A 12,058-nucleotide genomic window follows, 5' to 3' on the forward strand; every position below is an offset into this window, starting at 1 on the left:
CCCTGTACCTTTTGCTGAATATCAGTTGGTCCCTGATGTTTTTTCTGGAGAGAAGTGGCTTCTTTGCTGCCCTCCTTGAAACCAGGTCTTGCTCAAAGAGTCTCCGCCTCACAGTGCGTGCAGAAGCACTCACACCAGCCTGCTGCCATTCCCGAGCAAGCTCGGCACTGCTAGTAGTCCGATCCTGCAGATGAAACAGTTTTAAGATACGGTCCTGGCGCTTGCTGGTCTTTCTTGGGCGCCCTGGAGCCTTTTTGACAACAATGGAAGCTCTCTCCTTGAAGTTCTTGATGATGCGATAGATTGTTGACTGAGGTGCAATCTTTGTAGCTGCGATACTCTTCCCAGTTAGGCCATTTTTGTGCAGTGCAATGATGGCTGCACGTGTTTCTTTAGAGATAACCATGATTAACTGAAGAGAAACAATGATACCAAGCACCAGCCTCCTTTTAAATTGTACAGTGATGTCATTCTTACTTAATCATGACTGATCGCCAGCCCTGTCCTCATCAACACCCACACCTGTGTTAATGGATCAATCACTAAAGGTACCTTCACACATAACGCTTTCGTTAAAGATATCGTTGCTTTTTGTGACGTAGCAACGATATCGTTAACAAAATCATTATGCGTGACAGCGACCAACGATCAGGCCCCTGCTGGGAGATCGTTGGTCGCTGGGAATGATCAGGATCTTTTTTTTGGTCGCTGATCACCCGCGGTCATCGCTGGATCGGCGTGTGTGACGCCGATCCAGCGATGTATTCACTGGTAAGTTAAAAAAAACAAACAGTACATACTTACATTCCGGTGTCTGTCTCCCGGCATCAGCTTCCCGCACCGACTGTGTTAGTGCCGGCCGGCCGTAAAGCAGAGCACAGCGTTGACGCCACCGCTGTGCTCTGCTTTACGGCCGGCGCTGACACAGGGCAGGGAAGGTGACGCCGGGGGACAGACACCGGAATGTAAGTATGTACTGTTTTTTTTTTTTTTTTAACTTTTACAATGGTAACCAGGGTAAACTTCAGGTTACTAAGCGCTGGAGAGCATCGTTGCTCGCTGGAGAGCTGTCTGTGCGACAGCTCTCCAGCGACCACACAACGACCTAAACAGCGACGCTGCAGCGATCGGCATCGTTGTCTATATCGCTGCAGCGTCACTAAATGTGACGGTACCTTTAAACGATGTTAGCTGCTCCTTTTAAGGCAGGACTGCAATGATGTTGAAATGTGTTTTGGGGGTTAAAGTTCATTTTCTGGGCAAATATTGACTTTGCAAGTACAGTAATTGCTGTTAAGCTGATCACTCTGACATTCAGGAGTATATTCAAATTGCCATTAGAAAAAATGAAGCAGTAGACTTTGGAAAAATTAATATTGGTCTCATTCTCAAAATTTTTGTCCATGACTGCACAACAATAAGACACTGAGAAAGGGATTGTCTTGGGATTCAAAATCAAAATCCAGCAAATCTTTCTAACCTGCATATTATAATGATACAAGCGCTTTTTGATGGGCAAAAACATATTTTAGTGTTACTCACAACCCCACTGTACCGCACCTATTGTTCTGGATACCGTGTAGTATTAAAGGGAACCTGTCACCCCCCCCAGGCGTTTTTAACTAAAAGAGCCACCTTGTGCAGCACTAATGCTGCATTCTGTCAAGGTGGCTCTTTTAGTTGTGGTCCCTTTGAATGCTGAAATAATCATTTTTATATTTTGTCCCCGATACCTCGAATTCGTCCTGGGGGCATGTCTTTTCCCCCGGACACAAACGCCTCCCAGCCGTCACTCAATACTCTGTGCTCCGCCTCCTCTGCCTTCATTAACGTCCCACTGGGGCTCCTGGATTTACCGCCTTGTCAGTGACCACCGCGGTGCGTCCCTCGCTTCCCAGACGACCTTCCGTTGTCGGAGCAGCAGCCACAACAGCGACCACTTTGAGGAAGTCAAGACGCAGCAGTCGCCAGTGTGTTCTGCTACGGCCCCGGCGCTGTAAGTTCGAAGTAGAGCGCAAACTGCGCATGCCCGAAAAAAAACTTTACAGCGCAGGCGCCGCAGCAGAACACACTGGCGACTGCCACGTCTTGACTTCGCCAAATTGGTCACTGTTGTGGCTGCTGCTCCGACCACGGAAGGTCATCTGGTAAGCGAGGGACGCACCGCGGTGGTCACTGACAAGGTGGTAAATCCGAGAGCCACAGTGGGACATTAATGAAGGCAGAGGAGGCGGAGCCGGTGCACAGAGTATTGAGTGACGGCTGGGAGGCGTTTGTGTCCAGGGGAAAAGACATGCCCCCAGGACGAATTCGAGGTATCAGGGACAAATTATAAAAACGATTATTTTAGCGTTGAAAGGGACCACAACTAAAAGAGCCACTTTGACAGAATGCACCATTAGTGCTGCACAAGGTGGCTCTTTTAGTTAAAAAAGGCTAGGGGGTGACAGGTTCCCTTTAAGAGCGTTGAACCTGCCACATCAGCCCCTTCATTACCCCCATCGCCTGTATACCAGCTTATCCCACTGTGGAAGAAGGAGGCTGGCTTGCTTCCAATGCATCAACAAAATGCCAGTCCATTAGAGATCATGAGTATGATGCTGACCTGACAATGAGAGAGCGAGACCACAATTGTGCCAGTGATGCAACATATTGTAAAACTTCTGAGGACATGTGACAGTATTAATTGAATATAAGCAGCACAAATTTATTATTACATTTCCTGTTTTTATATAATTGTCAAATAATTTTCTTCCATTGGATAATTCTTTTAAGACCAGTTTCACATGTCTGACACTCACGGTCCAAGAAAGGACTGTGACATCTGGAACAGCTTCATATATGCTTATGAGGCTCTCAAGTTCGGGTCAGGTCACAACACATTTGGATTGTGAAACCACCCCACATAAAATCAATCAGTCCCCTGACGCAGCTATTTATTTAATCTCTTAAGCATTGCATTTGGTAGATGGCAGTACATATACACTGGCCAATAATCGTCAATAAGCATTCCCAGGAATGTTTCCTGATATTTGGCAGGTGTAAGGCAAGCTGCAAATCTCCCAAAGTATGAGCAAAAAGGTTTTTTGGGGGTAAAATAATTTTTAAAGTACTTAAAAATCATTGTTCTCGGCTGTGTAAACTGGAAATGTGCTGCCGAGAACAATGCAGTCTACACGCACAAAACAATCTATTACCAATCCTTCTGTGCGTATTGGAAGTGCAATCTAAAAATCGGCTATTAGGCGACTGCCGATCGGTGATTGTCTAACTACCATGATCATGTAGTGTAAAAAGCACCCTAAATGCCCATTCATTGTATGGCATGTGAGCACTTTCAGCACTCATTCCAGTGAGAGCGCTCCTTGTGAACATACTCCACGGGGGGCTTAGGTCTGTGGACTCATCACCGTATGATCACAGGGATCCAGAAGGTAGGGTTGGGGGTTTCTTAGTGGATGCATGGGCATCTGTATCACTGTGCAAGGGGCAGACCCTCTTCAAAATTCTATTTCCTCTTTCATAAGTGTGGACAGACCTGTATAAAATTATTATCATATAGATAAGAGAAAAGTTCAAATACACTCATATATAAACTCGACAGATCCTTACCAAAATATAAACCGGTTGTATAAAAAGTTTCTGATCGCCCCTGACAGCACATGGACAATTTAAGACTTTTCATATTGAAGCTTTTCTGTACATGAGATGCTAATACCTGATTATACACAAAACGATCCATTGCAAAATCCATACAGTAAGAGATGTGGTCTTCTGTCTGCAGATAAAAATACAAGATTTTTTCATCAGTGTCTCTGAGATTCTTTAAAATAAGGATTCTGCACTAAGGGAGAAATCATCATGTTTCTTTTCTGCCATTCATCATGTGTTCCTTCTCTTCCAGTCCCAGCTTGTGATGACTCAATTTCTTGACAATTGTGCCAGGGATGAGGGCAAAAAGTGCTATAGCCAGTAACTTCAGTAGTGTTCCCCAAGAAAACATGTCATCTAGATTCTTGATCTTTGACAAAATAGAGCCCGTCTGGACGCAGATGAAGTTGTAGGGTAGGAGACCTATGGGAAAAGCAACACAAGGGGACTACTTGGTTCAGGTGTTTGTAAATTATTAGCAAACATATTTTTGGACAATGAATCAATGCTCACATACCAATGAGGACGGAGAAGAAAAACTGTCCGACTGGGATGTTCAAGATGGGCGAAGAGAGGTTCAGGAACCAGTTAGGCGTCATTGGGAACAACCGCAGGAAGAGCAGGAAAAAGAACAAGCCGCTACGGTTCTCCTCAATCTACACAAAAGACAAAGCATAAATGAACACTTGTAAACAAATTGGATGAGTGTAATCTGATTAAAAAAAAAATTTGGACTGCACTCGGCCCAATGTTAAACTATAGGGTACCTCTGTTATTATATTTTCTCATGCTGACTCGGCATGCGAAAACAATTGCAGCATGCGGTAAATCGCTGTGAGAATCGGATCACATGCACCCATGCAAGTCTACCGGTGCGTGTGAAACATCGCACTGCACTCAGATATAACCCGAGTGCAGTGAGATTCCCAGAGGTCGGCAGCAGAGATGGAGAAATTACTTTCTCCGTCTCCTCTGCACCTGTGTTCCAGTTTTCTGATGCAAGAGGATGGGAGCACAGAGCACTGACAATTGGCTCACACTCGCAGCAGAGAAGGAGCCGAGGGTCATTAGCATATTGTATCTGATTCCATACGCTAATGTGACTCTGGCCTTAAAGGGGTTGTTTATCAAAGAACAACTCTTACAAAGGATCTGTCAGCAGGTCAAAAGTGGTCAAGTTTTGGTTTGATTTTTTCCTTGCTGCTTCTCTGAGTAATATGTCTTACAGTTGTGCTAAAAAGTTTACATACCCCAGCAGAATTTTTGCTTTTTTCGCCTTTTTGCAGAGAATATGAATGATAACACCAAAACTTTTTCTCCACTCATGGTTAGTGGTTGGGTGAAACCATTTATTGTCAAACTACTGTGATTTCTCTTTTTAAATCGTAATGACAACCCAAGACATCCAAATGATCCTGATCAAAAGTTCACATACGGTGGTGATTTTAGCTTGATAACATGCACAGAAGTTGAGACAAATGGGTTTGAATGGCTACTAAAGGTAACATCCTCTCATGTGACCTGTTTGCTTGCAATCAGTGTGTGTGCATAAAAGCTGAGTGAGTTTTCCTGGACCCAGACTGACTCTTGCATCTTTCATCCAGCCACTGACGTTTCTGGATTGCGAGTCATGGGGAAGGCAAAAGAATTATCAACGGATCTATGGGAAAAGGTAGTTGAACTATATAAACCAGGAAGGGGATACAAAAAGATATCCAAGGAATTGATAATGCCAGTCAGCAGCGTTCAAACTGTGATTAACAAATGGAAAACCAGGGGCTCTGTAAAAACAAAACCACGGTCAGGTAGACCAACAAAAATGTGTGTAGCATGTTATATTTTTAAATGATTGTTGAAATCATTTAAAAATATAACATGCTACACACGTTTTTGTTGGTCTACCTGACTCCAATTAATTAATAGGGATTATAGAGATATTGATATTGGTTTCAATCCGTTCATTATATAATATTCAGTATATCCTTACTGTATGGAGTTTGCAGAAGGTCATTGAAGCTTAAATGAACCTTTAGCCAGATGGTCAATCTAAAGGTACCGTCACACTAAGCGACGCTGCAGCGATACCGACAACGATCCGGATCGCTGCAGCGTCGCTGTTTGGTCGCTGGAGAGCTGTCACACAGACAGCTCTCCAGCGACCAACGATGCCGGTAACCAGGGTAAACATCGGGTTACTAAGCGCAGGGCCGCGCTTAGTAACCCGATGTTTACCCTGGTTACCATCGTTAAAGTAAAAAAAAACAACCACTACATACTTACCTACCGCTGTCTGTCCCCGGCGCTGTGCTTCTCTGCTCTGGCTGTGAGCGCCGGGCAGCCGGAAAGCAGAGCGGTGACGTCACCGCTCTGCTTTCCGGCCGCTGTGCTCACAGCCAGAGCAGAGAAGCACAGCGCTGGGGACAGACAGCGGTAGGTAAGTATGTAGTGTAGCCGATTCAGCGATGTCAGCGGGAGATCCAGCGACGAAACAAAGTTCTGGACTTTCTTCCCCGACCAGCGACATCACATCAGGGGCCTGATCGCTGCTGCCTGTCACACTGGATGATATCGCTAGCCAGGACGCTGCAACGTCACGGATCGCTAGCGATATCGTCTAGTGTGACGGTACCTTAACAAAGGAATGTAAATGACCAGTAATTTGTTTATCTACTAACAAAGGATTGTTGGCATTTCAAAGAGGAGAGCTACCTGATTAGATCGTTCTCAGGAGAGGGCATCATAGATATATGTTAATTATATGATAGACTAGATTGTGGCCCGATTCTAACGCATCGGGTATTCTAGAATATGCACAATGATGATTCCAGAATTCGCGACAGACTGTGCTCGTCGCTGATTGGTCGAGGCAACCTTTATGACATCATCGTCGCCATGGCAACTATTATGACATCTACGTCGATACTGTGCCCGTCGCTGATTGGTCGAGGCCTGGCGGCCTCGACCAATCAGACGTGGGATGTCTACGTCCTTTATAACATCATCGTCGCTGTGCCCGTCGCTGATTGGTTGAGGCCGCCAGGCCTCGACCAATCAGAGACGCGGGATTTCTACGTCGATACTGTGCCCGTCTCTGATTTCTAGGGATTCCAGGACAGACAGACAGACAGACAGACGGAAAAACCCTTAGACAATTATATATATATAGATACTTGTGAAGTCTCCAGGGATGTTCATGAGGTGAAAGCCTAACTATATGGTTTAAGGGGGCTTCACACTGGCATACAATGACTGATCAAAGCCTTCAGCTGACGTTGAATAGTCAGTGTTAAGATATAAAAAGAGAACAATAACTTGAGGAAAAAAAAGACACACAGATGGAAGAGTGATGGGAGACACAGAGAGACGAGGCTGATTGACTTTCTACCATATTAAATGTAATGAATGATTTAATTATGTGCTATTTGATTGACTATTTATTTATTATTTTTTATTAAGTAAATTCATTTTTGTTTATTCAATTTTCATGTGAGCATTTATTTATTCATCACCATTCCTTGAACCTTAACAAACAAAATGTCATCCACAACTGCCAGGAAAGTTGTTTGACATGCAAAGAAAACCCACAATTAAATCAGCTGAAATACAGGACTCTCTGAAAACTTGCAGTGTGGCTGTTTCAAGATGCACAATAAGGAGGCACTTGAAGAAAAATGGGCTGCATGATCGAGTCTCCAGAAGAAAGTCATTACTGTGCAAATGCCACAAAGTATCTTGCTTACAATACACAAAACAGCACAGAGACAAGCCTCAAAACTTCTGGGACAAGGTAATTTGGAATGATGAGATCAAAATTGAACTTTTTGGCCACAAACATGAACGTTACAATTGGAGAGAGGTCAACAAGGCCTATGATGAAAGGAAAACCATTCCTACTGTAAAGCGTGGAGGTGGCTCACTGATGTTTTGGGAATGTGTAAGCTACAAAGGCACAGGAAACTTGGTCAAAGTTGAAGAAAAGATGAATGCAGCACAACATCAGCAAATATTGGAGGCAAATTTGCAATCATTAGCCCGGAAGCTGCACATGGGAAGTACTTGGACATTCCAACATGACAACAATCCAAAACTTAAGGCCAAGTCGACCTGTCATTGGCTACAGCAGAACAAAGTGAAGGTTCTGGAGTGGCCATCTCAATCTCCTGACCTCAATATCATTGAGCCACTCTGGGAAGATCTCAAGCGCGCAGTTCATGCTAGGCAGCCCAGGAATTTACAGGAACTGGAGGCTTTTTGCCAAGAAGAGTGGGCACTTTACCATCTGAGAAAATAAAGAACCTCATCACAACTACCACAAAAGACTTCAAGCTGTCACTGATGTTAGAGGAGGCAATACACGGTATTAAGAAATGGGGTATGTGAACTTTTGATCAGGGTTATTTGGATGTTTTGGGTTGCCATTATGATTTAAAAAGAGAAAACACAGTAGATTGACAATAAATGGCTTTACCCAACCACTAACCATGAGTGGAGAAAAAGTTTTGGTGTTATCATTCATTTTCTCTAAAAAAAGGCCAAGAAAGCAAAAATTCTGCCGGGGAATGTAAACTGTTGAGCACAACTGTATGTTTTTTAACTCTGCCATGTGGTTTCTGAAATATGGGCCTTTTTATTTGGCATTACTTTTATGGTCTTTACTAAGGGGGCATGGCTCACTGGGTAATTATGCAAAGCAGCCAAAAGACCCCCCCACCCCAAAGAATCCCGAGTCACTCCCCCTATAGAAAAGATCATGAGTATTAATGTCAAATAAGATGACCCAGATCTTTAGAAACATATGGCAGATTTAAAGATGGGGAAAATAGAATTAGTCTTACCGGTAATTCGGTTTCTAGGAACCTTACATGACAGCAGCATTGGAGGATGTCTCCCTGCCCTAATGGGGGACAGGAAACACAGAGGTTAAATACCCTCCCCTACCTGCGATCACCAGTGTTTTTTCTGGACTACTAGCATGAATAGTTACCACCAAAGTGCAGGAATCATCCAATAATAATATCAGATAGGGAGGGAAATTAGTGCTGTCGTGGAAGGTTCCTAGAAACCGAATTACCGGTAAGACTAATTCTATTTTCTCCAGTCACCTTCCATGACAGCAGCATCGGAGTACCAACAACTTAATTTCTTAGGGAGGGACGACAGCCTGCAGAACTTGTCTGCCGAATGTTAAATCCCTTTTAAAGTTTAGTCTGTAGTGTCTGGTAAACGTATAGACAGAAGACCAGATGGTGGCTCTGCATAGCTGTTCAGTAGATGCATCCCCTCTCTGTGCCATGACGTTGATACTGAATGTGTAGAATGGGCTTTCAATGACTACGGAGGAGATAGGTTCTGTGATAAATATGCGTGACAGATAGACTGCTTGATCAAATTTGCAATTGTTTTCTTAGCCGCCTTCTTGCCCTTATTCTGTCCTGATGGCTGAATGAATACATTTCGGTCGATTCTCCAACTCTCGGTCTGTTGGAGATAGTGGAGAACCATTCTTCGGACATTAAGGGTGTGGAAGGACTCTTCCTTTATATTGGAAGGATTTATACAGAATGAGGGTAGCACTATAGCCTGACCTCTATGGAAATCTGAGATTACCTTAGGCATGAATGCAGGATCTAGAAGGAGGATAATGCTACCTGCTGTAACTGTCAGGTAAGGTTCCTGCACAGAAAGGGCCTGAAGTTCTCCCACTCATCTGGCAGAAGTAATCGCTATCAAGAAGACAATTTTAAGAGTAAGCTTTCTTAAACCGGCTGCTGAGAAAGGCTCAAAAGGATCTCGGGTTAAGCTATTAAGTACGAGATTCAGATCCCAGGGGGGAATACGACTATGAACTCTAGGTCGGATTCTAGCTGCTGAGGTCATAAAAGCTCTTTACCCAACGATGACTAGCTAGGTTCTGGTTGAAGAATGAACTAAGCTGAGAACTGCACCTTTAGAGGTCCTGGGGCTAAGCCCCAGGTCGAGACCCCCTTGAAGGAAGTTTAGAATTTGAGCATTGTTTAGATGCAAAGGATCAGGAATGTTCGGAGAACACCAAGAAGAGAATTTCTTCAAGACTTTGCCATAAATGGCGTTAGTCACTGGTTTCCTACTCCTCTGTAGGGTTTGAATAACTTCATATGAAAGACCTTTTGCTCTTAAGATCCTGGCTTCAGTAACCAGGCTGCAAGGTTCAATCTGTAATTTTATCGAATGTCAGAAAAAAGTTTTTTGCACACCTCCCAATAAATCATACTAAACAACATCCCTTAAATGTACATAAGGGATAAAAAGGGCATAGGCAATGGAATCGTTTCATTAAAAACGTATCTCTAATTATGACATAATTTAAAAACAAGTAACATTCAGCAGGGGAGTTTTCTCTAAATACATACAGCCAGGAGCAATAACAAAAGCCAGAAAAAAAATCTATCAAAATCAAAAAATATTTATAATACTAAATGGCAGCAGAGACACAATCATGTACACATGTAACATGTATATAGCAACAGAACTACACTGTGTGGGAGTCCACTTAAATTAGTTCCACCCAAGGTATACAGCACAGTGCTAAATTGGAGTGAAGCATATAGTTACGTAGTAACATCCCCATGTGGGGCCCTGAGAATTCTTAAGGTGCTTTGAACACACTGTTCAGCATTGTAAAGTGCAAAGTGCCCAGCTGTAATCTGCTGTCCATAGCATGAATGGAAAAAAAATCGAACTTACATTGGTGAGTATCCTGGCTAGAGGTGCTCCTCAGCTACCCCGACAGCGCCTGACTGGCTTCCTCAATAGGGGGCATTTCTTCAATATTTTGCCATAAATGGAATTAGTCACTGGTTTCCTACTCCTCTGTAGGGTTTGAATCACTTCATATGAAAGACCTTTTGTTCTTAGGATCCTGGCTTCAGTAACCAGGCCCCAAAGGTTCAATCTGTGCAGATCCGGATGCAACAGGGGACCCTGGTGAAGGAGATCGTCCTTCTGGGATAGCGGTAGTGAACCCTCCTGGGCCATATCCATCAGGGCTCTGTACCAGCTCCTTCCCGGCCACATGAGAACGATCAGGATCGTAGTGACGTGATCGGACTGTATTTTCTGTAATGTCCTTGCCAGTACTGGGAATGGTGGGAAGGCGTAAACAAGGCTAAACTTCCAGTGGTGAGAAAGAGCATCTACGCCTAATGCCCCGTCCACAGTATTCAGGGAAAAATATGTTTTCACCTTTGCGTTCTGGCTGTTGGCGAATAAATCTACATCCGTAATTCCCCATCTTGCTGCTAGTGAAAGAAAGACTGCCGGGTGGAGGCACCACTTTTCCGGATGGACGTCCCTCCTGCTGAGAAAGTCTGCCTGAATATTGGTGGATCCCTTCAGATGGACCTCTGTGATGGACAGAAGATATTTTTACGCTCAGGAAAAAAATTCTTGCAGCAACTGATTTTAATTTTATGAACTACGTGCCCCCTTGATGATGGAGGTACGCTACTGTGGTTATATTGTCCGAGTAAATGCGAACATGATGACCCCAGACAAGGACAGACATGGCCTTCAGTGCCTCCTCCACCGCCTTCAGTTCCTTGAGATTCGATGAGCTGGTTCTGATGTCTGAGGACCATACACCCTGGAAATGGGTCTTCACAACAGCTCCCCATCCCCTCTGACTAGCATCTGATGTGAGTATTTTCAGGAGAAGCTGGTCCCAGCTGACCCCCCCGCCGGAGATTCCGGAGATCCAGCCACCATGCAAGGGATGATCTGACATGACCGGGAAGCGGAACTGTTTTGGTCAGAGAACTTTGTTGCCGGTCCCAGGAAGAGAACATGAGTATGAAGAACTCACGTATGGGCCTGGGCCCAGGGTACTGCCTGGTTGCATGATGTTAACGAACCCAGGATGGACATAGAGTGTTGTAGGATGGGGGTCTTCTGGGCAATGATCCCTGAGATCCTCTGTAACAGGTCGAGTTGGTGGTCTCTGGGCAGAAAGGATGCTCTTATTTCTGAATCCAGAAGGATTCCCAGAAATTTCTTCCTTGTGGAAGGGAAAAGATCGATTTCTCCAGGTTTGGGATCGAGGACAAGGACTCCAGGATCTTCAAAGTCTTTGTCACATCAAGGTTCATATGGGACATGGATGGAGCGACAATGAGGAAGTCGTCCAAGTATGGAACGATGCAAATCCCCTGATGGCAAATGAATATTACTGCCTCCGTCATGATCTTCCTGAACACTCGAGGCACTGATGAAATGCCGAATGAGAGGACATTGAATTGGTAATGGCTGACCCGATAGTCCCCGGACACTGCAAATCTGAGGAACTTCCGATAATTTAGATGGATGAGAACATCATAATAGGCGTCCCTCAAATCTATCGTAGCCATTATCCAGTTCTGACCTATAAGGGGAA

The 12,058-nt window shown here is 44.3% G+C and overlaps 1 protein-coding gene across 1 annotated transcript in view; it reads right to left on the reverse strand.

The window, feature by feature from the left end:
* Positions 1–2,635: 2,635 nt before the first annotated feature.
* TMEM41A (transmembrane protein 41A) overlaps positions 2,636–12,058 on the reverse strand; it is a 37,352-nt gene continuing 27,929 nt past the window's right edge. The window contains exons 4-5 of the mRNA XM_069733552.1: positions 4,169–4,307; positions 2,636–4,074 (exon numbers count right to left, since the gene is read on the reverse strand). Coding sequence (XP_069589653.1) covers positions 3,860–4,074; positions 4,169–4,307 — 354 coding nt within the window. The 3' untranslated portion in view covers positions 2,636–3,859. The remainder of the gene's footprint in view (positions 4,075–4,168; positions 4,308–12,058) is intronic.

This window comes from Ranitomeya imitator, chromosome 7, assembly GCF_032444005.1.
Source record: "Ranitomeya imitator isolate aRanImi1 chromosome 7, aRanImi1.pri, whole genome shotgun sequence".
Lineage (NCBI taxonomy): Eukaryota > Metazoa > Chordata > Amphibia > Anura > Dendrobatidae > Ranitomeya > Ranitomeya imitator.